Raw genomic sequence first — 19,840 nt, 5'->3', positions numbered from 1 at the left:
CTTTTGGTTCATATCCATTTACTAGCTTATCTGCAGCATTAAGGGCTGAGATACACAGGTATTCTATCTTTGTGTCTTAAATTGCAGCCTAAAACTCCAAGGTTTTGGCACAGTAGTAATCAATGTAAATTGCACTCTTTTTAAAAAAAATAATACATTTTTGGTGTTGCTGCAATATGCTGCTTGCTGCTATTCCTCCTACAAACAGCTGAGAGATTGTCTTGTCAGATGACTGTGTTGTTGCCTCTATCATGCCATTATATTCCCATTATTGATGTATTTATAGCTTGTAGCAGAGTGAAAACCGCCTATGTGGTGTTTTGCCAGCAATTTCTTGTTGCATTTCAATTACAAAAAACAAAAAAACATCCCGTGTGGTTTATTCTTCAGGATGAACTGTGCCACAGAGTATCAACTGCTTTATTAATATACCTGTAGTCACACAGGCTGGTCTGTCTGCCAGGCGCTCTTGTGAATGAGTCACAGGGACATGAAACTCAATGGCTCGTACATACTGGTGTTTGTTGAGAGAGGACAAAATTACAGACTTTTATAGAGTGTTCTAAATTAGTTCTCAAAGGCTCCATGCAGCATAGTGATAGTGTACTGTGTGCTTCATGAGCACTCCATTATATTGTACCACTGATGTAAAGCAAATTAAATGCTGGTCAGAAAGTGTGTGTGTGTGTGTGTGTGTGTGTGTGTGTGTGTGTGTGTGTGTGTATTATCAACATTAAAGTATTAAAGACAAATGCAATAGTGTGGCACTGATTAAATAAAACCAGTATATAGTTCTACACATCATATAATACCCACTTTTTTCACCAGATAGTAGTTTATGAAATACAGATTGTGTCCGTACTTCTCAGATATGTAAGCTGTAGGTAAGAAGCAGAAGAGAGGAGGGACTTATATAGAAATAATATATCAAAATATATATGTATACACAGTGAAAATGGCTTAGAGCGCGTATAACTTAAATCTTGATGTATTAAACTCATGAAATTCCCTATTTGAGGACATCCAGATATGCCGAAATATATTTCTTTAAATTATACATGCTTTAACCTATTTTAGCCATCTGTTTATATATTACACTATATAGGCGCCTCCCCTCTTCTGCTACTAATCAAAATTAAACTGTGTTTACCTGGCTTTATAAACACATGTTGAACGTGTAGTATTTATACCCATGTGTACTACCCACAAGGAGTTGCTTAGGATCTCTTCAATGACTGATAGGTTACAAAATACATAATGTTTATTACTTTCAGCATTAAGCAGCAATAAAACAAACATTTATTGTTCAATTATTTTACCAGTTGGGATACAAATGAATAATACATTTGAGTGGTGCTTTCCATAATGTCTTTTTGTACTCCTCCCAATAATAGACATAATCTAGCTCCCTTTCCCTTTAGTTACCTAATTTCATGGCTACATATGTAACCATGCAGCTTCTTTTATTAATCCATTGTCATATTGTACATATAGAAAGACATTGCAAGGAGGTCATTATATTCTCCAGTGCACGCTAAACCCTAGTTTAGATTGTCCTCTTCCATCTGTATGGTCCTCCCAGTCAAATAGTATCCATCTTTGTATTATATTGTCTCTGTTTACCAACTTGATAGTGATATTTGTACTGGTTACTGTTTGTGCTCTTGTGCGGAAATAGGTTAATTGGATCAATGTTTGTGTTTTAGAGACACTATATGGAGGATCTTTACGGGCTCCTTGCAGCTAGAAGAGAAGTCTAATGTCCTCCTGCATGACCTACGTGAAATTGAAGCTTGGATCTACCGCTTGCTACGCTCTCCAACCCCAGTGTCCGGCCAGAAAAGGGTGGATGTGGAAGTCTTGCCCCTAGAACTGCAACCACCCTTGACCTTTGCCCTTCCTGACCCCTCGCGTTTCTCATTGGTGGATTTCCCCCTACACCTGCCACTGGAGCTTCTGGGAGTGGAGGCCTGCTTGCAGGTCTTGTCCTGCATTTTGCTGGAACACAAGGTATAGCTGGGTTATGATTACGTTGGGTACATCTCTGTAATTATCTGGATGTTTAAATGCATTTCATACATGCCCAGACACTGCAGTCTGAGTTCTGTTTTTATTTGGAACATGGCTATATGACTAATTTGGAAACTCCTTCCAGGTGGTGCTGCAATCCCGGGATTACAACGCCTTGTCTATGTCCGTTATGGCATTTGTGTCCATGATCTATCCACTAGAATACATGTTTCCTGTAATCCCTCTGCTGCCCACATGTATGGCCTCTGCTGAACAGGTAAGAGAAAAGGACTTGCTCCTGTCCATATGTTGATTTGGTTTAAATACTTTTCCATCTGGTCACACAGTATTTCTCAGAGTTTGAACCACTATAAACTCCTCTTAGGATCAGCCACTGGCAGTAATGTAATGTGGCTGTTTTTCCTAAACTAAGGTCCTCATTTCCGCTGTGGCCTGCACATGTCAGAGCAGGAAATACTACCAATTTGTTTTCTTGTTTAGCTGCTCCTGGCTCCCACCCCCTACATCATAGGAGTCCCTGCCAGCTTCTTCCTCTACAAGTCAGACTTTAGGATGCCAGATGATGTGTGGCTGGTGGACCTGGACACTAATAAGGTGACTGCTGCGCATTTCCACTTGCACAAATGCTAGTGCTCCCACACCCCTGCCTGTAAGTTCACATTTAGGATTCTCTTCTAACAGGTTGTTGTACCCAGCAACGCAGAACTTTTACCTGTACTCCCGGAACCAGAGGCATCTGAACTGAAGAAACACCTGAAACAGGTGAAGAAGGCAATAACCGTGCTGCACAGTAGACATGACCTAAATGGCAGCGTGTGCCATATTTATGGGTTCCCAATGCATTGCTTTCCTTCATACGTAGTTTTATTATTTCAATATTTGCTGTACAGTTATTTTCTTCTTCTCTCACATTATTTCTGATCATTCTCTTCTTTTCCAGTCCCCCTGTTGTCGGTCTGTAAAAACCATGCAGTTAATGTGACAGCAGCCAATTTCCAGTATCGGGAAGCTGCTTCATGCACATTACCCATGGATCCCGTTTCACTCCCTGTTTTATTATCTTGTATGTCATGATTAAACACTTTCTCTAATGTTATTACTTTCCTTTTTTTTTCTGCTAGAATTTACATATTCCTCATTCAATCTTTTTCTATTCTCACTGAACGAAAACAAAAAAACAACAACTTTGTTCTCTCTTTTTGCTTTCATTTTTTTCCATTTGTGCTCGGTGATTGGTAATTTTTTTCCCTCCATCTGTCTCTCTGTGCTCATGTGTCCGTCTTGTCTCTGATTGGCCGCTGGTAATGTCATGTGACGTCCTCTCAGTGTCTGCACAGCATGTCCGTGATCACGCAGCAGCGTCTTCTCGCCTCAGACAACAAGGTTCTTTCCGTTCTTTATTTTTCCTGACTTCCTTTTTATAGTTTTCTATTCACAAATATACATAATGGTCACTGTTGTGCTGCATCTTGGTGTTTCATATGGCTAATCGGGCAAAAAATTTTTTTATTTTTTTTTTAATCTGTGTGTAAATCTAGTAAAGGGTTTAGAAATGACTATAATCTTGTACAAAGTCACAGCCTGTTGGGGGAGATTCAATTCAGCGCGATGTGTCCATGAAAGAGTCCACTGAGAGACATTTCACCGATGTTGGGGCTGAAATTTCTGCTTATTTTTCTTGCACATGTATGGGAAATATGAGTGGAGATATCTTGGCAACGTGCACAGTCGGCGGAAAATTGAATCTCCCTTTTTATGTTCTTTGTCATCTCTGTTCTAAATATTTTCATGATGCACTAATGCAGACCACAGACAGTGGTACTGTGCCCTTAGCCTGATTTTGCCCAACAATGTATAGGATTTTTAAAAGGCATATATATATATATATATATATATATATATATATATATATATATATATATATATATATATATATATAATGTGGTCATAGGGCGACTACTATGTACATGTGCATGTGGTCATCTGGCCACACCAACAGGCCCCATTGATGCTGGCAGAGATCTTGCCATGTTGCGGAAGCACGGAACGGCCAGAGCTTGTCCACGGCCAGGTTTGGGCAGTGAGTCTGTTGCTCGGCTTTGCGGCGGGATGGAGGGGTGTGTGGCCAGCTTAGTATCGGGGATTGCAGGAAGTGATCTGTTTCAGCTCACTAGAAGTCTTTTTTGTTTTGAGATACCACATAGCTGTAGTGAAGGACCGGACATGTGCATGGTTGACTTTTCGTCTGGACGAGCAATTATTTTTGGTACGTTCCAAATAGAATGCAACAAGAAAAACCTGGGAAATAGGGCAAAATAGAAATTGAATTCCATGCTGCATGTTCCGTCTACATGGACAGTAGGGAGATACATGAGCAATGGAGGTGACCTCAGAAAAGATTTCTGCATCATTTCCCCATTGTATACTTACTTGCTGTCCATGTGTGTCTTGCTTACGCATCGATGGCAAATAGATCACTTGATCTCTGTTGTGCCCTATTCCTCAGCCGCCTTTCTCATGTTCTATTCTGTTTGTAACGCAACATCAGAAATTGCTCATCCGACCGGAGGTCATTATATAGTAGATAAGACGATGAAGGTCTCTGTTTTCCTGGTGCAGGCACTGGCCAGTATGAGTCTGAACACTCAGCCTATCCTCAACCTGGACAGATTTCACGAGGGGTCAGAGGCTGCCATGCTCCGGGCCCCCAACGACGCACAGGGCACGCCCTCAACGGAATTCAACCCCCTTATTTATGGAAACGACGTTGATTCTGTGGATGTGGCGACACGGTAACGTAGTGGACTGCAATGTTTACATTCTTGTGTACTGTGCTCTTTATGTATTGTATACCCAGATTGTTCTCCCACCTGAAAACTGGGCTGCTCTATAGGCTCTATATTTGAGTATTAGGCCTCAGATTCCCTCTACACTAATGTACTTCATATAACTAGCCATATGCAGCGTGACATGACCTATTAGACAGAATCCATTAAGGAAATGTCATTGGGGAAAAATCTAATAAAAGCAACCTGTTGCAGGCCTGCTATTGATTAGGATGTAATAAAGTATTTCTTTTAATAATTTGGTTTTACACTGTAATTTATGTGCATTTCCAGTACTGGACCTTCCTGATGTATAGATTATGCTGACTGTATTCTACAGTCTGTGTATGTATGTTTATATCATATAATGTATATATGTATATGTGTGTGTATATATATGTATATATGTGTATATGTATGTGTGTGTATATATATATATATATATATATATATATATATATATATATATATGTGTGTGTGTGTGTGTTTGTGTATACACACACACACTAATTGAGAATGAGTACTCTATAGTACCAGCTCTAATGTGATGCCACTGACCATACTAGAGAAATGCATTTTACACAGCTTTCCATACACATCCTAAGTGTACACATCTACAAGCACAATTAAGTGAATAACATTGGAACATTTAAATGTTCCAATGTTAATGTTACATAAGCAGGTTAATTTAAATTGTGGAATAAAGTGCTGTGCAATCAGGGATGGTTGATTGCATGTATTTTCTTTGATGTATATGAGTGATTACGGAAGACAGTCTATTTAGTAAGAATCCTGCAGAAGGTTAAATCCCCCAAGAGTGTCTCTTCCTGTGTGACTCGCTCTATATTTGCATAGCAGACAGGGCGGTAGGAGAGACTTGAGATGTTCTAGTAAGTGTTTGGATAGAGATAAAAGCATAAGGTGTAATTGTGGCACCTCTGGTGGTCTTCCTCACTCTCTACCATCCTGGTCTTTTGGTTGCAGGGTTGCCATGGTCCGGTTCTTTAACTCTTCCAACATGTTACAAGGTTTCCAGTATCATACCCGCACTCTGCGTCTCTTCCCTCGACCCGTGGTGGCTTTCCAGTCCTCTTCCTTTCTGGCTTCACGCCCCAAGGCTACTGCCTTTTCTGAGAAGCTTTCCAAAACACAGGCAGTGGAGTACTTTGGAGAATGGTCTCTGAACCCAACCAACTTTGCCTTTCAGAGGATCCACAACAGTATGTCCCTTTTATTACTTCTCTGCTTCCAGCCTACATGTTTTCTGTATGACACTGTCTTTTTTTTTTTTCTTTTTCCTGCAGACATGTTTGACCCAGCTTCTATTGGGGATAAGCCTAAGTGGTATGCTCACCAGCTGCAGCCTATTCATTACAGAGTGTATGATGCAAATTCACAGCTTGCTGAAGCTCTGAGTGTCCCTGTGGAACGGGAGAGTGACTCTGAGCCTACTGACGACAGGTCGGTTTCTCTTCACTCTTCGTTGTCATTGCCCATCATTCTTATTTTTGTATCTGCTGTACTCCTTTTCCATATTATTTCATCTTCTTCTGTTTAAGCTTTTTGTTGCCTTGTCTGACAATATTCCTCTCTCCACTGGACCTCTGCCTACCTGTTAGACTGGGCCTGATTTCCCACCGCTAGTTCTATTTTCTGGGTCACTCCCCACTGCCTGATTTAAGCACTGACCTTGTAGGGTCTCGGTTTCTATCTGTCAGTTTTATCCTTTAGAACAATATGTGTCATATTTTGACTTTACTGCCGTTGATCTAATCCGGCAGCCTATATTCACCTTGTTTCGTGTTCCTATCTGTGTCATCTTTGCAGTGGCAGTGACAGTGTGGAGTATGACGACTCCAGCTCTTCCTACTCTTCTCTTGGAGACTTTGTCAGTGAAATGATAAAGTGCGACATTAACGGTGACACACCAAGTGAGTACGTCTGAAGTGTGACCAGAGCATCACGTGGAGTGTATGGCAGGTTTTATTGTGTGACCCTGCGTGTTCTCCGCAGACGTGGACCCGCTGACACACGCGGCCCTGGGAGACGCCAGCGAAGTGGAGTTTGATGACTTCCAAGAGTACTCCGGAGTGGTGGAGGACACCGGTCCTGACAGCGAGAACTCTCCTGATAATAATCAGCCACGTTCAGGGTCTAGTACTACAGCCAGCAGCAGTCCTAGTACAGTCATCCACGGAGCCAACACGGTGAGCGGGTCTAACTAAGGATAATTTGTGTCATTAGGTGGTAAATAGAGCTACTCTGCCATAGAAATTAAACTGTGTACTTCAATTATTTCAGCAAGAATCTGGCGACTCCACCGAGCCAGACGAGAAAGTTTTGGGAGTTTTGCAGAACCACCTACCTGTTCTGCCGCCTACATTCACCCGGCTGGGGATTGAACGACGGGAGAGTGAGGCGTCCGTTGTTGGTGGAGAAACGCGAAGACGAGAGTATGACAATCCCTATTTCGAGCCACAGTACGGATTTCCACCAGATGAGGAGAGCGAAGATCGGGGAGAGAGTTATACCCCGATGTTTAACCAGACCGTTAATGGCACCCGGTGCGAGTCTTAAATGTCCCCACTTCACTACGGGAAAGGGTGTCCAATTATTGTAGTCCATGCAGACTTATTGGCTGGTTAAAACCTGTAGTCTTGTTTACAGTTTTCTTATTTCTCCAGAAAGACCAGGGAGAAGGCAGTAGAAATTATACATACTATTTAATTTATGAATAAATAGTGTGAATCTTTTGGTGTATTTTATTAAAAAAAAACCTCCATTCACTGGCCTGGTAAATTAATTTCTTCTTTCATATGCACTGAGAGAAGGGCTCCACCCAAACTGGAGTTAGAATGTTGCTAAGTACAGCTTGTTGCTTAGGGCACAATAGACTTCAATCTGCTGCTAATCACGTCAATCATAGAGCATGATATTCCCAAGTTATAGGACATGTTCTGTGTCACATGCTTCAGTTTCTTCATTACGTAGACCATTGTAACATACAAGAACTGAGATGTGGAAACGCATGCATAGCTGAGGAATGTATTGCAATATGTCCACCTAATGGGCCCAGTATGCACATTATAATGATTAATTTGCTAAGTAGAAAATTGTATTTGAATATTGTAAATTATAATGATAATTGCAGTTTATTGGCCACTAACCCTCTGTTCCAGTATCTGGAGGTGACATTAACTTTAGAATGTAGCCCCAAGTCTTTCATCAACACTTGTTCCCTGACATCCTTTTCTCTTAGTTCCCAGAAGCCTCTGCTTCGACCTAATAGCCTGAAGTTGGCAAGTGATTCTGATGCAGAAACGGATTCTCGAGGAAGCTCCCCTACTTCCACCGTGTCCAACAATAGCAGCAATAATGAGGGTTTTGGAAGCATCATGTCCTTTGCCAGTGAGTGTTTTTGTTTGTTTGTTTTGCAGAGGTCAGATCATGTATCATTGTTTTGTTTTACACTGTTAGATCTTCTTCTTAGCTTTTGTTTATTTAAAAAATAGTTCTGCACCAAAGCCAGATTTTACCATTAAATATGTGCACAAGCCTGTTTTGTTCCCTGTAGTTCTGTTGCCTACGACAACGGACGGTTACAATAGGTCTCTCTTCTGTGTTCTAAGCAATTGCCTCTTTAAATGTTCTCTTTTCACCACCCCCAGTTTAGGGTGGCCAGAGAGAGGCTTTAGAATGTGGCCACGTGCGTGTGGCTAAATTAGATTGATCACGCTCGGCCAATCAGATTTTTGGATGAGCCAATGTTTTTCAGCAGTCTAATAAGTTGGAGCATTGTTGGGTCTACTGATCGTCCAAGGAAGCTCACGGTCTAATAGCGGTCCAGTTTTCTGATTCATGTACCCACCCACCTGTTGTTTAAACTCCTTCCATGGTAAATGGGTAGAGAAACACTAAAGCATTCCAAGCATAGAGCAATGATGGGAACTACACAGGACCTTACACAAGAGGGTCAGATTTTATTTTGCTTTAGTATTTTAGATAGAAATATGATATTAGCTAAGGTCTCACATTTTACTATACACAGCCAATTTGATGGTGCAGTTGTACGCACCATGGGTGCACCATTCCCCAGGTCTCTGAGGGTCCCCGACAGGTGTGAAGGTAACGCACTCTTCCGCCTGTTTGAGAACTGGGCGGTGGGGGAAGGGGGTCGACTCTCTATCATGAGATTTTCATGAAGGAGAACAGTTGCTCGTGCAAAGTGCATTGTGGGACATTTTCAGCCATTGATGACCCTGGAAGATCTGGTGATTGTCACCACTACAGTATGTACAATTTTGTACAATTATTTTAGCTCATGGGTCTCCACCCAGAACGAAGCTTTCAGTTTTGGGTAGATTTCTTCTTTTAAAAAGGACCTACACTGTTCCACAACTTTATTGGTTTGAACATAATATACAAAACACAATGCATTTCTGATGTGACTTTTTTTTTTTTTTTTAGCAAAATCCTTTTATTGTTTTGTTTTTAAAGAAAATATTTTAGCATCTACTATGGATTGATTCTTTGCCCTTGAATGTGACCCAGAAATAAGCTTCAGTTAAAAGCAATACCGATGAAAGCCATAAATAAAAAATGAGTTCAAGTTGAGGAGACCAAGTACAGACCAATAAGTTAAAGTTGCCTGAATGTGGAAAGTCGCTTTTTAAATTGCACAAATCAAAAGTGTTGTGAATGGACAGTAATCCTGCTATGGTAGGACTGTGCTCTCCGTTCATGGCTAGGTCATTCCTCATACTGAGAGCTACCGTTGGAGCAGGAGCATACACCGTGCACATAACTGGCTTTGCTTTAATACCTCTCTCCCTTAACAGGCAATCTGTACAAAAGTCACAGTAGTAGCTTCAGTTTGTCAAGCTTGACGCTTCCAAACAAGGGCGGACGAGATAAGGCGACTCCGTTTCCCAGCTTGAAAGGTAAGTGCTCCCTTAGAGTAGAAGAGGTATAGTGAAGCATTCCTTGTCCCAGCGTGGAAGGTAAGTGCCCCAAGAGCAGAAGCAGGATAGACGTGGACAGGGCAGCTCTTTCCCATGGGAAGGTAAGCGTTACATCTGTACATATGGATGTCGGAATGGGGCTGATCGTTATCTATGTACAGTGCTTGGTGCGTTCATTAACCATAAACCACTCCATATCCATCTTCCTTTCCCAGCTTTGAAGACTTGTGCTATGCCTGCCTTATGAGGTCCAATGTAATAAAATTTGTTTGCCATGCTTTTTTCTTTTTATTTTATTTTATTTATTGCTGCATGCTCCTCCTACTTGGGATCAAAGGTCAGCAGGAAGTGGCAGGGGAGTTGGGAAAAGGTTAGTATAAACTGTGGGCAATCTGGCTGTAGAGTGATCTACGATCACTTTCAGTGGCGTGCAAGGCATTGTGGGTGTTTTACATTGTGTGCTTGCAAAGTGTGGGCTGTTGCATAGTTTTTCCAGTGCATGTAGGGTAATTCCGTTTGTTTGGTTTGCTGTGTTACCCACAATGACCCGTCGCTCTTGCAGAGTGGCACTGTGCTTCTTATATTCTTTTGCATTTTGTTATCAAACTAGGCAAGCTGGTGGGGAACTTATTTTTTTAACAAAAGGTTTCCCATGTAGTTTAAATAAAAATATATTTTTTAAAAGGGACCTGCGTTACTGTGGCCAGCCTTCCACTGCGTAACATTGGGGACACGGGTCCATGGGTATAGCGTACCCTTCTGGAGGAAGGATACATCGTTATAATGACTTCCCAATACTCTCTGCCGCACACACTGTTCAGCTTCAGGTTTAGCTTTTTGTCCTTTAACATGAACCCTCTTGTTTTCCAATTTTTTAATTGTTAGCATTACAGTTCTTCAAGTTTAATTTTGCAGAAGTGTTTAAGAACCCCATTGACACGGGTCTGATAAATAGTGTGCCAAAGGAGCCACGTCGCCGTGGCGTTTGGTGGTACAGTATACTAGAACCAGTGTAGTAGTGCAGTAACTCTGTATAACACTACTGCTATGTTGGTTCTTATAACTACTTCCCACAGGCGGTTCATATATTCTGCTAGCTCATGCTCCCTGTTTCCCAGAAAACACACATTGTTTATGTTGGAATCAGCCATCTCATTAACCATTCCATTATTTGGGTACTTGGGGAGCCTTTTAACCCCCCCCTGCCTTTTGACCACGTGGGATCGGGTTTAATATTTGGAACAGTAAGTGTCCACACATGCTGAACAGCATGTCCAGGAGGGAAGTGTAATATATGACATGATATGGAGGGGAGATGATGGTGTGGGGGCGTTGGTACCCTAGAATGATAGTTTAGCATGGGCTGGTAACGATGCATCATACTGTTATATCATGTAAACGTGTTAGTGTTTAGCCTGTAGCTGTATCTGTTGGTCTGGCAGTTATGTATCACAATAGACTGATTCCCATAGGAAATTAACCATTTAGAGTGCTAGCTCTTTGACTGAATGATTGGTTGCCACTAACCTTGCATTTTTTGTCCCAGTATTTGGGCTTAATACTATAATGGAGATTATTGCAGACTCCGGGCCCGCCCCTGCGGAAGGTGGGTGCTTGAAGCATGAGTTCTGCATGTTATCCCTCCCAGCATCCTCTCTGCCATCCTACCATATTGTCACTGGCTATCATCCGTCACACAGTGCCTTGTGCTGCTCCCTTGTGATAGTTTTATAGTTTGTGTCACTTTGGTCATGCCCCTCTAGTCATGTGACTGCGTTCTCTTGCCTCCATGTTTTCTACAGGTCATGGGTAGCCCCATGTTCTTTTTATACTTTTCTCAACAATTTTGCCTTTTTATTTTCTTTTTTGTTTTCTTAACTGAGTGGTGAATTTGAACCAGACGAAAATAGCTATGATGTTCTCTCCTGAAGGAGGGGGAATCTGTGTGTATTTTTCTGGGAGAATCTCAAACTCACCTTTTAGTCAACATGTTTTTTTTTTTTTTTTTTTGTTTTTTTTTCTACTACTCTCACGGTCATTCTCTCTATCTAACTTTCATCATCCTGAACTTGTGTTGCTGAACTCTGCATAATGTGTTTTTGTTTTTATTTCTCTCCACCCGTTCCCACGCAGCCAGCAACAGGCGTGCGCTTGTAGACCAGAAATCCTCCGTTATAAAGCACAGCCCGACAGTCAAAAGGGAATTTCCGTCTCCTCAGGGCAGAACAAACAATTCCGGGTATGTTCATGTCATCTTTTGTTATCTAAAGTCCTCACGTTCTCCACAGCGCTTTATAAGGTTTTCTGACATGAAGACGCGTTTCTTAAAAAAAACAAAAAAACAACTGAAATAAAAAAAACAACAGTAATCAAGTTTTAAATGTTGTGCGCGTAGGTGTGATGTATTTATAAGGTCAACTTGGTGGATTGGCGACTCCAATACCTGTCCCCAACTTAGTAATTGTTCAAATGGAATGTTCACCAGCGCTGTCGCTTCTCCTGTCGCTTCTCCTGTCGCTTCTCCTGTCGCTTCTCCTGTCGCTTCTCCTGTCGCTTCTCCTGGCGCTGTACGCTGAGTAGGCAGAGATGTACAGGGGCTGGAGAGACCCAGATTCGGGTGCAAGATTCATTACCAGACCAATCTGTATCTGTTCCAGCGACGCCTCGCTCTTCTGTTTAGCTTTGTTCCCCTTTAAATATGAAATCCCTTCAAGAGCCTCGAAAATCCAGCAATTTATCAGCGTGTATCAGAGATTTCTTTTGCCCATAATCAGCTTTAGTGGTTTCCCGATAGCTCTACCTGCCATTAGGAAGACAGGAAAACAGGCTTAATGACTGTATTTGTAGACTGTTGGATCAGATTTCAAACCTCGGCATGATTGCAGGATGTTTCTGGAAGGCAAATGCAGATATTTCAAGGCCAAAACATAGTTCACGACCAACTTCTACTTTAACTGCCTTTATTGGAGCATAGTGTTTCCTTTTCTGTAACAATGGTTCTGTTTCATTAAGGACATGGAATACACTGGTATACATACATCAGCTAAAACTGTTCCTCATAAGCCACAGCACTTGCTCAATGGCCGACATTTGAGCATTGGAAGCTTCAGCGCACACGTGAAGGGACATCAGAACCCCTGTTTGCGCTATTGGCTTCTCATAAGACGGTCAAGAAATGAAGGCTGCCCATAAGTGCTGACAACTGAATGTTTAGTACAAGCAAGCCACAAATCACTACATTCCTATGCTCAAACTGGCCCTTCAATACCGGGCCGTCCTGGTCTATTCCTGGTGTATCAATAGTGCAACTGTGAGAACATGATGCAGGATGTTCTCTGTCCTTGGTGTCATCTTATTGTTCATTGACAGGATGTGTTAGGTATATGTCAGTGTCTGAGGCTGGCAGTAAGGAGATAATTTAGGAGAGTAGCAATGTGCCCCAGAAGAGGTTTGGAGACTCCAGCTGCCACACCCTAGATTATTATGCCTGTTCAGTCCCCATTAGCATCTTATTGCGATAGAACATGGTGACGACAACTGGTGTAAAATCCATGTGACTGATGAACCTGATCTGCCACTGTGTGTGATCATTGGCCAACCACGCTAATTGGATCCCACATGATCTGGTCACTAGACCAAGTGCTGAGCGACTGCGTCTGTTCAATCTGCTCACCCATGTCAATGGCCAAATTGGATAAGGTGTAGTTACAAGTTCTTTTATGCTATTCTTTGTCAACGTTTTTTGTGTTGGTCTTTCTCCCTAAAAGTCAGTTGGCAGCCGCTATTGGTGCAGCTTGACTTCGTCTTACAAAACGGGCATAAAGCATTGAACCTATTTGGTACATATGGGGCAATGTAAAAATGACGTAGGGGGGTTGTAAAATAGTGGATACACCCATTTAATGTCACTGAATGAAGCACAGGTGTAACACTACTCCTATATATTTGGGAGTGGCACCAATGAGTGACTTCCCTTCCTCTAACCTTTGCAGTGAGAATCAGCAGTTTCTGAAGGAAGTGGCATTGAGTGTCCTAGAAGGACAGGGGGTAGGGTGGCTGAATATGAAGAAAGTGCGCCGCTTGCTGGAGAGTGAACAGCTACGCGTCTTTGTGCTGAGCAAGTTGAACAAGTCGATCCAGACGGAAGAGGATGTGCGGAATGATGTCATTCAGGAGGTGGTGAGTTGACAGCCATTATAAAGAGGATGTCCAATTTAACCTGCCACCTAGGTACACCAATAAGGGAGGTCTCCCACAAGAACGGAGTTGTCTTTTAATGGGTGCCCCCTCTCTGTTTTATTTGGTTTAAAATCACTTTGTGTTGTTGGTAAGTGAGCGGCTAAGTCTCACTTCATGTATCCCACCACTTTACCTGTGCAGGCTTATTGCTCAGTCTAGGTAGGCTATCGATGGCAATTTCATGTGGTAATAATACCAAGTACTTATTTGCAGTGTAGTAAAAAGAGAGAGGTCACAGACTGAGGAAGAGAAGCAACAGTAAAAGAAAACGACAAACAGCTGCAACTAAAACAATAAAACATTGAGACATTTTATGCAAAATTGTTCCTACACAAATAGCAATCCGATTCTAAGGGATACATCTAAACGAGCCAAATACGATAGTCTTATTTTAATATATCCTCAATCAATGCCCAACAGACTGTTATGGACATCATTTTTTGTATGGTCTGGATACTAACTACACATGTTAGATTAAGAGCTGTATGTTAATGAGTAGGGTTCAGTGATAAGCACGGTGTTACATGTCCATTCATGCCTCTGTCATTGTATAGGAGATCAACAAGAAAGTATACAAGGGGATGCTGGATATGCTGAAGTGTACGGTGTCCAGTTTGGAACAATCTTACGCCAACGCAGGGCTGGGTGGCATGGCCAGTGTCTTCAGCCTGCTAGAGATTGCTTATACGCACTACTACAATAAAGGTAAAGGATGCTGCCCTTGTTGACAGGACAGGGGGAAACTTGTGTTGTGATGGGTGGCGGTCATTGTAAAGTGTTACAACGTCTTTACGAGCTATTGAAATAACTTTTTTAACTTTTTTTTCCCTTACCACTTCTCTCCTCAATCTTTATCTCTACATCATTTCCCTCTTCCTCAATCCACTTTTCTGCTGTATATTCTCTTCACTCCTCTCTTTAAGAACCCGAGAAAAGGAAGCACAGTCCTTCTGCCGATGGCACTGTGACCCCCGTGTCTAGGCATTCTGTCACCATCCCACGAGGAGAGTCTCGACCTGCCCCACAGCAGCCTGCCCAGCAGCTGCTTCCCCGCCCGTCAGGCCCCGAGGGCCGGGGGGGACGAGAGTTTGACACCCGGAGTCTCAAGGAAGAGAATTTTGTGGCTTCCATTGGTGTGTATAGAGCAGAAGAAAAAGTACATGAGGCAATGCGATCAGAGTCTCACTGCATTACCCACCATCACTGCTCGCCCCCTGCCACGTGCCATTATCCGTTACCAGATTCAACCCATGGTCACATTGTTCCTAGGGGTTCCCTCTTTGTCCGTCCTGTGAGCGTTTCCTAATGAGCTTTCCCAGAGGTTAGATACTTAGTTTAGATAATAGTATACGCTTCCCTGTTGTAGTGGTCAGGACAATGTGCCTAGTTCATATTTACAGACTGGTATAGGGTAGGACCATTCCCACCATGAGGCCACAGGAGAATCTCTTGCCTATAGTACCTCTGTGTGGCCATTCACCATGCTTCACAGTCATTGGCTGCCAGAGGAAGCGCACTGCACCAATCACAGCTTGCTTATACGTCATATGCCAGTCATTTATCATGATGCTGCAGTTGCTGTATAAAGTGTGCTGTGACTTATAGCGGGAATAGAGGAGATACAGGGAGGCTACTTCCAGTCTCCTGTTCTTCCTCTACTCCTGCTGTCAGACACTGCGCTCATCTAGGAGAAAGCACAATGTGATGGTATATAATTTACCGTGCACTTCCTCTTATAGTCGCTGAGTAATGCACTGAATGCCACAGACTATAGGGTTACGGGGGAATGTGGTAGTGTTGAAAAAGGGCATCAGAGAGCTTAGCTGGTAGTCTGAGTGTTGGTGCAGCTTAACTAGCTCTTTGCCAGGTTAGAGGCTGTGTATGGAAATGAGGCTGGGGCCGGTGTAGGCACGCTGTGTATGGAAAGGAGACTGGGCCGGTGTAGGCACCGCTGTGTATGGAAAGGAGACTGGGCCGGTGTAGGCACCGCTGTGTATGGAAAGGAGGCTGGGCCGGTGTAAGCACGCTGTCTATATATAAATGAGGCTGGGCAGGTGTGAGCACGCTGTCTATATATAAATGAGGCTGGGCAGGTGTGAGCACGCTGTCTATATAAATGAGGCTGGGCAGGTGTGAGCACGCTGTCTATATATAAATGAGGCTGGGCAGGTGTGAGCACGCTGTCTATATAAATGAGGCTGGGCAGGTGTGAGCACGCTGTCTATATAAATGAGGCTGGGCAGGTGTGAGCACGCTGTCTATATATAAATGAGGCTGGGCAGGTGTGAGCTTGCTGTCTATATATAAATGAGGCTGGGCAGGTGTGAGCACGCTGTCTATATATAAATGAGGCTGGGCAGGTGTGAGCACGCTGTCTATATAAATGAGGCTGGGCAGGTGTGAGCTTGCTGTCTATATATAAATGAGGCTGGGCAGGTGTGAGCACGCTGTCTATATATAAATGAGGCTGGGCAGGTGTGAGCACGCTGTCTAAATAAATGAGGCTGGGCAGGTGTGAGCACGCTGTCTATATAAATGAGGCTGGGCAGGTGTGAGCACGCTGTCTATATAAATGAGGCTGGGCAGGTGTGAGCACGCTGTCTATATAAATGAGGCTGGGCAGGTGTGAGCACGCTGTCTATATAAATGAGGCTGGGCTGGTGTACTCACACTATGTATGGAAAGGAGGCTGGGCAGGTGTGAGCACGCTGTCTATATAAATGAGGGTGGGCCGGTGTGAGCACGCTGTCTATATAAATGAGGCTGGGCAGGTGTGAGCACGCTGTCTATATATAAATGAGGCTGGGCAGGTGTGAGCACGCTGTCTATATATAAATGAGGCTGGGCAGGTGTGAGCACGCTGTCTATATAAATGAGGCTGGGCAGGTGTGAGCACGCTGTCTATATAAATGAGGCTGGGCAGGTGTGAGCACGCTGTCTATATAAATGAGGCTGGGCAGGTGTGAGCACGCTGTCTATATAAATGAGGCTGGGCAGGTGTGAGCACGCTGTCTATATAAATGAGGCTGGGCAGGTGTGAGCACGCTGTCTATATAAATGAGGCTGGGCTGGTGTATTCACACTATGTATGGAAAGGAGGCTGGGCAGGTGTGAGCACGCTGTCTATATAAATGAGGGTGGGCCGGTGTAGGCACACTATGTATGGAAAGGAGGCTGGGCCGGTGTACTCACACTATGTATGGAAAGGAGGCTGGGCCGGTGTACTCACACTATGTATGGAAAGGAGGCTGGGCCGGTGTACTCACACTATGTATGGAAAGGAGGCTGGGCCGGTGTACTCACACTATGTATGGAAAGGAGGCTGGGCCGGTGTACTCACACTATGTATGGAAAGGAGGCTGGGCCGGTGTACTCACACTATGTATGGAAAGGAGGCTGGGCCGGTGTAGGTGTTTTTTTGTTTTGTTTTTGTTTATGTAGGCAATGAAGTGATGAACTTGTGAATTCTAAATTATAGGTATGGCCTAAATTATAGATTTATATAAAGCATCTCCATTAAGAAACTGCTCTATCAGGGGTAAAGTTCGGATATGATTGGAAATAGGGTCCCTTCATAAATCCCTATAAACCTGACTTTGAACACTCTCTGTGGCATTTGCGCACTGGCACCTGGTTGTCAGCCCTGCGCGGCCCCTGTGTAGATTCTTAGACATGTTTTTGTGTACAATGTGAAGCTTCAATCCGCTATGAATGTTGTTTGGTTCTAATGGATAAGGTTCTGTGTGCCTGTTAGTGAAGTGTCTGGGTGCGTGGCAGCGCGTGTGGTCAGTCGCCTTGTGATGTGACCTGCACATGCCTCTCTTTGGGTTTGGTGCTTGGACGGATGTGGTGCATTGTATGTGCTCTGTGTGTCATGTGCATGTTGTGTTACCAGGGAGGTGGATTACTGAGCATTCACTGTTTACATCACATGACTTACCTGATCCTGTAGAAGTAAAAGTCCCAGCATGCCTCTGTCTAGCATTGCATGCTGGGACTTGTAGTTTAACAGCAGCTGCAAAGCTTAAAGGTTGCTGACTTCCGTCTACCAAGATATTGTTGGGTGTAATTTATATAGATATTCTAGGTTATACATATAATTTTTAGAATTTATTTGAAACAAATCTTTGTCTAGCTCTTACTGTTGTTTGGCTTATCTACATATTCTTATGTATATATACCTGTGTGGTGTGTGTATATATACATATATAAATGAATATTTATGTATATTATGTGCCAATACATAAATATAACTTTTCAGCTACTAATCTTGCCCTTTCTCTCTAACACTCTCTCGCCCATCACACTTGTGCTTACTTATGTACAGACTGTGCCCCTCCCCTTCTGTGACCCTGGTGGGCGGGGGCAGGAGGTCTCTGTGTCCATTTACGGCCTGTCTGATTCACCTCTGACTCTCTGTCTTTCTCTCCTGCTTGCAATGCATCTTGGGTAGAATTGTGGAACACGCATCGGGAAGTGAAAAAGCAAAAAGCTATGGATAAACAGAGTAAGAACCCAGAGGAACCCCCCAAATCTTTCCCAGATCTGCCAGCAGGGCGCTCCCATTCATGTCTTAGGACGTGTCCAGCCTGGTCCACCTTAGTGCAGGACAGCAGACCTTTAACCTCTGTCTAGAGTCCAAATTGTGTGGTGAAGTAGAAAAAAAAACATGAATTCTAGTACCCTGCACTGTGTATGCTGCAGGGATTAGTTGTATCTGAAACAAAACAAACTTTATTTAATAGTCCTAGGTCACATCGTTTTTTTTTTAAATGACCATTTCCCTTAAAGGGGTTCTACGCCCCCTTGCAGTAAATGTGTATTGGTGTTTTTGACACCAATCGACCGGGACTCGCATCACATGCGGGCGTCTTCTGTCAAACGTATTCAGAGCCGGTAATCCGCCTTTACTGCAAAATACGGTAAAGCTACATTAAAATGGTTGAAAGTAGTTATGCTAAATGCCATTCTGATGTCTTAAATCATTTCTCGGCATAACTGTAATAAGCAGCCATTTCATTCTCATGCTGATCCAATAGTTGGCTGGTAAAAATGTTTCCATTGCCTGGAGGCAGCCATATTTTTGCGCTAAACCAGTAGCGTTGAGAATGATATCGGTGATGTCGATAGTTGCAATTAAATCCATAAGCTGCCTTTTCATCAATATTGGTTTACCGTATACCATGACGGGCTCCACTGTATAGCAATGATGGATACACTTTAACCAACTATAGGGAACGTGCAAGCGATCAAAATGGCTATCCTCATCTAAAGTATTATGGTAATGCTGATAAATATCTGTTCATTATAACTCTGCAATCAAAAAATTATTTAGGCTGTAGACTCTATACCTGGCATTCAGCATAATCCCATTAATCCACAAGGAAACTTTGGTGTTAGATTTAAATGTACTAAAAATTGGTTTACTTCATTAAAAGGCATGGTGCTGTAAGAGAACATTAATCAGGATCTAAGCATCTTTACTGACAAAAGTGTTCTACCGGATCCTGACAGTAATTATAAAGATAGTTCACAGTTTCACCAAGAAGATGAATGATATGCTTGGGATGTCTTGTTTTAATCAACAGGGCCTGTTCTGTTAAAGATTAACTCTCTTTAAATGCTACAAAAATCTGCTAAACGAGGATAATACAGATTAGGGGCCTGATTCATTAAGGATCTTAATTTAAGAAACTTCTTATTTCAGTCTCCTGGACAAAACCATGTTACAATGCAAGGGGTGCAAATTAGTATTCTGTTTTGCACACAAGTTAAATACTGACT

At 42.8% G+C, this 19,840-nt stretch overlaps 1 protein-coding gene across 36 annotated transcripts in view; it reads left to right on the top strand.

The window, feature by feature from the left end:
• Positions 1-19,840, top strand: part of MADD (MAP kinase activating death domain) — a 65,686-nt gene that overhangs the window by 22,343 nt on the left and 23,503 nt on the right. For 9 of the 36 annotated variants that reach the window (XM_075188126.1, XM_075188119.1, XM_075188117.1 and 6 more), the window contains exons 4-22: positions 1,707-2,010; positions 2,156-2,287; positions 2,512-2,625; positions 2,713-2,793; positions 3,358-3,414; positions 4,651-4,823; positions 5,841-6,076; positions 6,161-6,317; positions 6,684-6,787; positions 6,870-7,063; positions 7,158-7,420; positions 8,116-8,264; positions 9,695-9,796; positions 11,364-11,423; positions 11,951-12,056; positions 13,810-13,996; positions 14,611-14,761; positions 14,980-15,189; positions 18,510-18,563. In XM_075188126.1, the coding sequence (XP_075044227.1) occupies positions 1,707-2,010; positions 2,156-2,287; positions 2,512-2,625; positions 2,713-2,793; positions 3,358-3,414; positions 4,651-4,823; positions 5,841-6,076; positions 6,161-6,317; positions 6,684-6,787; positions 6,870-7,063; positions 7,158-7,420; positions 8,116-8,264; positions 9,695-9,796; positions 11,364-11,423; positions 11,951-12,056; positions 13,810-13,996; positions 14,611-14,761; positions 14,980-15,189; positions 18,510-18,563 (2,834 nt within the window). The remainder of the gene's footprint in view (positions 1-1,706; positions 2,011-2,155; positions 2,288-2,511; positions 2,626-2,712; positions 2,794-3,357; positions 3,415-4,650; positions 4,824-5,840; positions 6,077-6,160; positions 6,318-6,683; positions 6,788-6,869; positions 7,064-7,157; positions 7,421-8,115; positions 8,265-9,694; positions 9,797-11,363; positions 11,424-11,950; positions 12,057-13,809; positions 13,997-14,610; positions 14,762-14,979; positions 15,190-18,509; positions 18,564-19,840) is intronic. The other 27 variants (XM_075188131.1, XM_075188130.1, XM_075188124.1 and 24 more) reach the window with 7 other exon arrangements.

This window comes from Mixophyes fleayi, chromosome 10 (genome assembly GCF_038048845.1).
Source record: "Mixophyes fleayi isolate aMixFle1 chromosome 10, aMixFle1.hap1, whole genome shotgun sequence".
Lineage (NCBI taxonomy): Eukaryota > Metazoa > Chordata > Amphibia > Anura > Limnodynastidae > Mixophyes > Mixophyes fleayi.
Note: the sequence above shows the minus strand (reverse complement) of the source record. Positions and strands in the feature narration are given on the sequence as shown.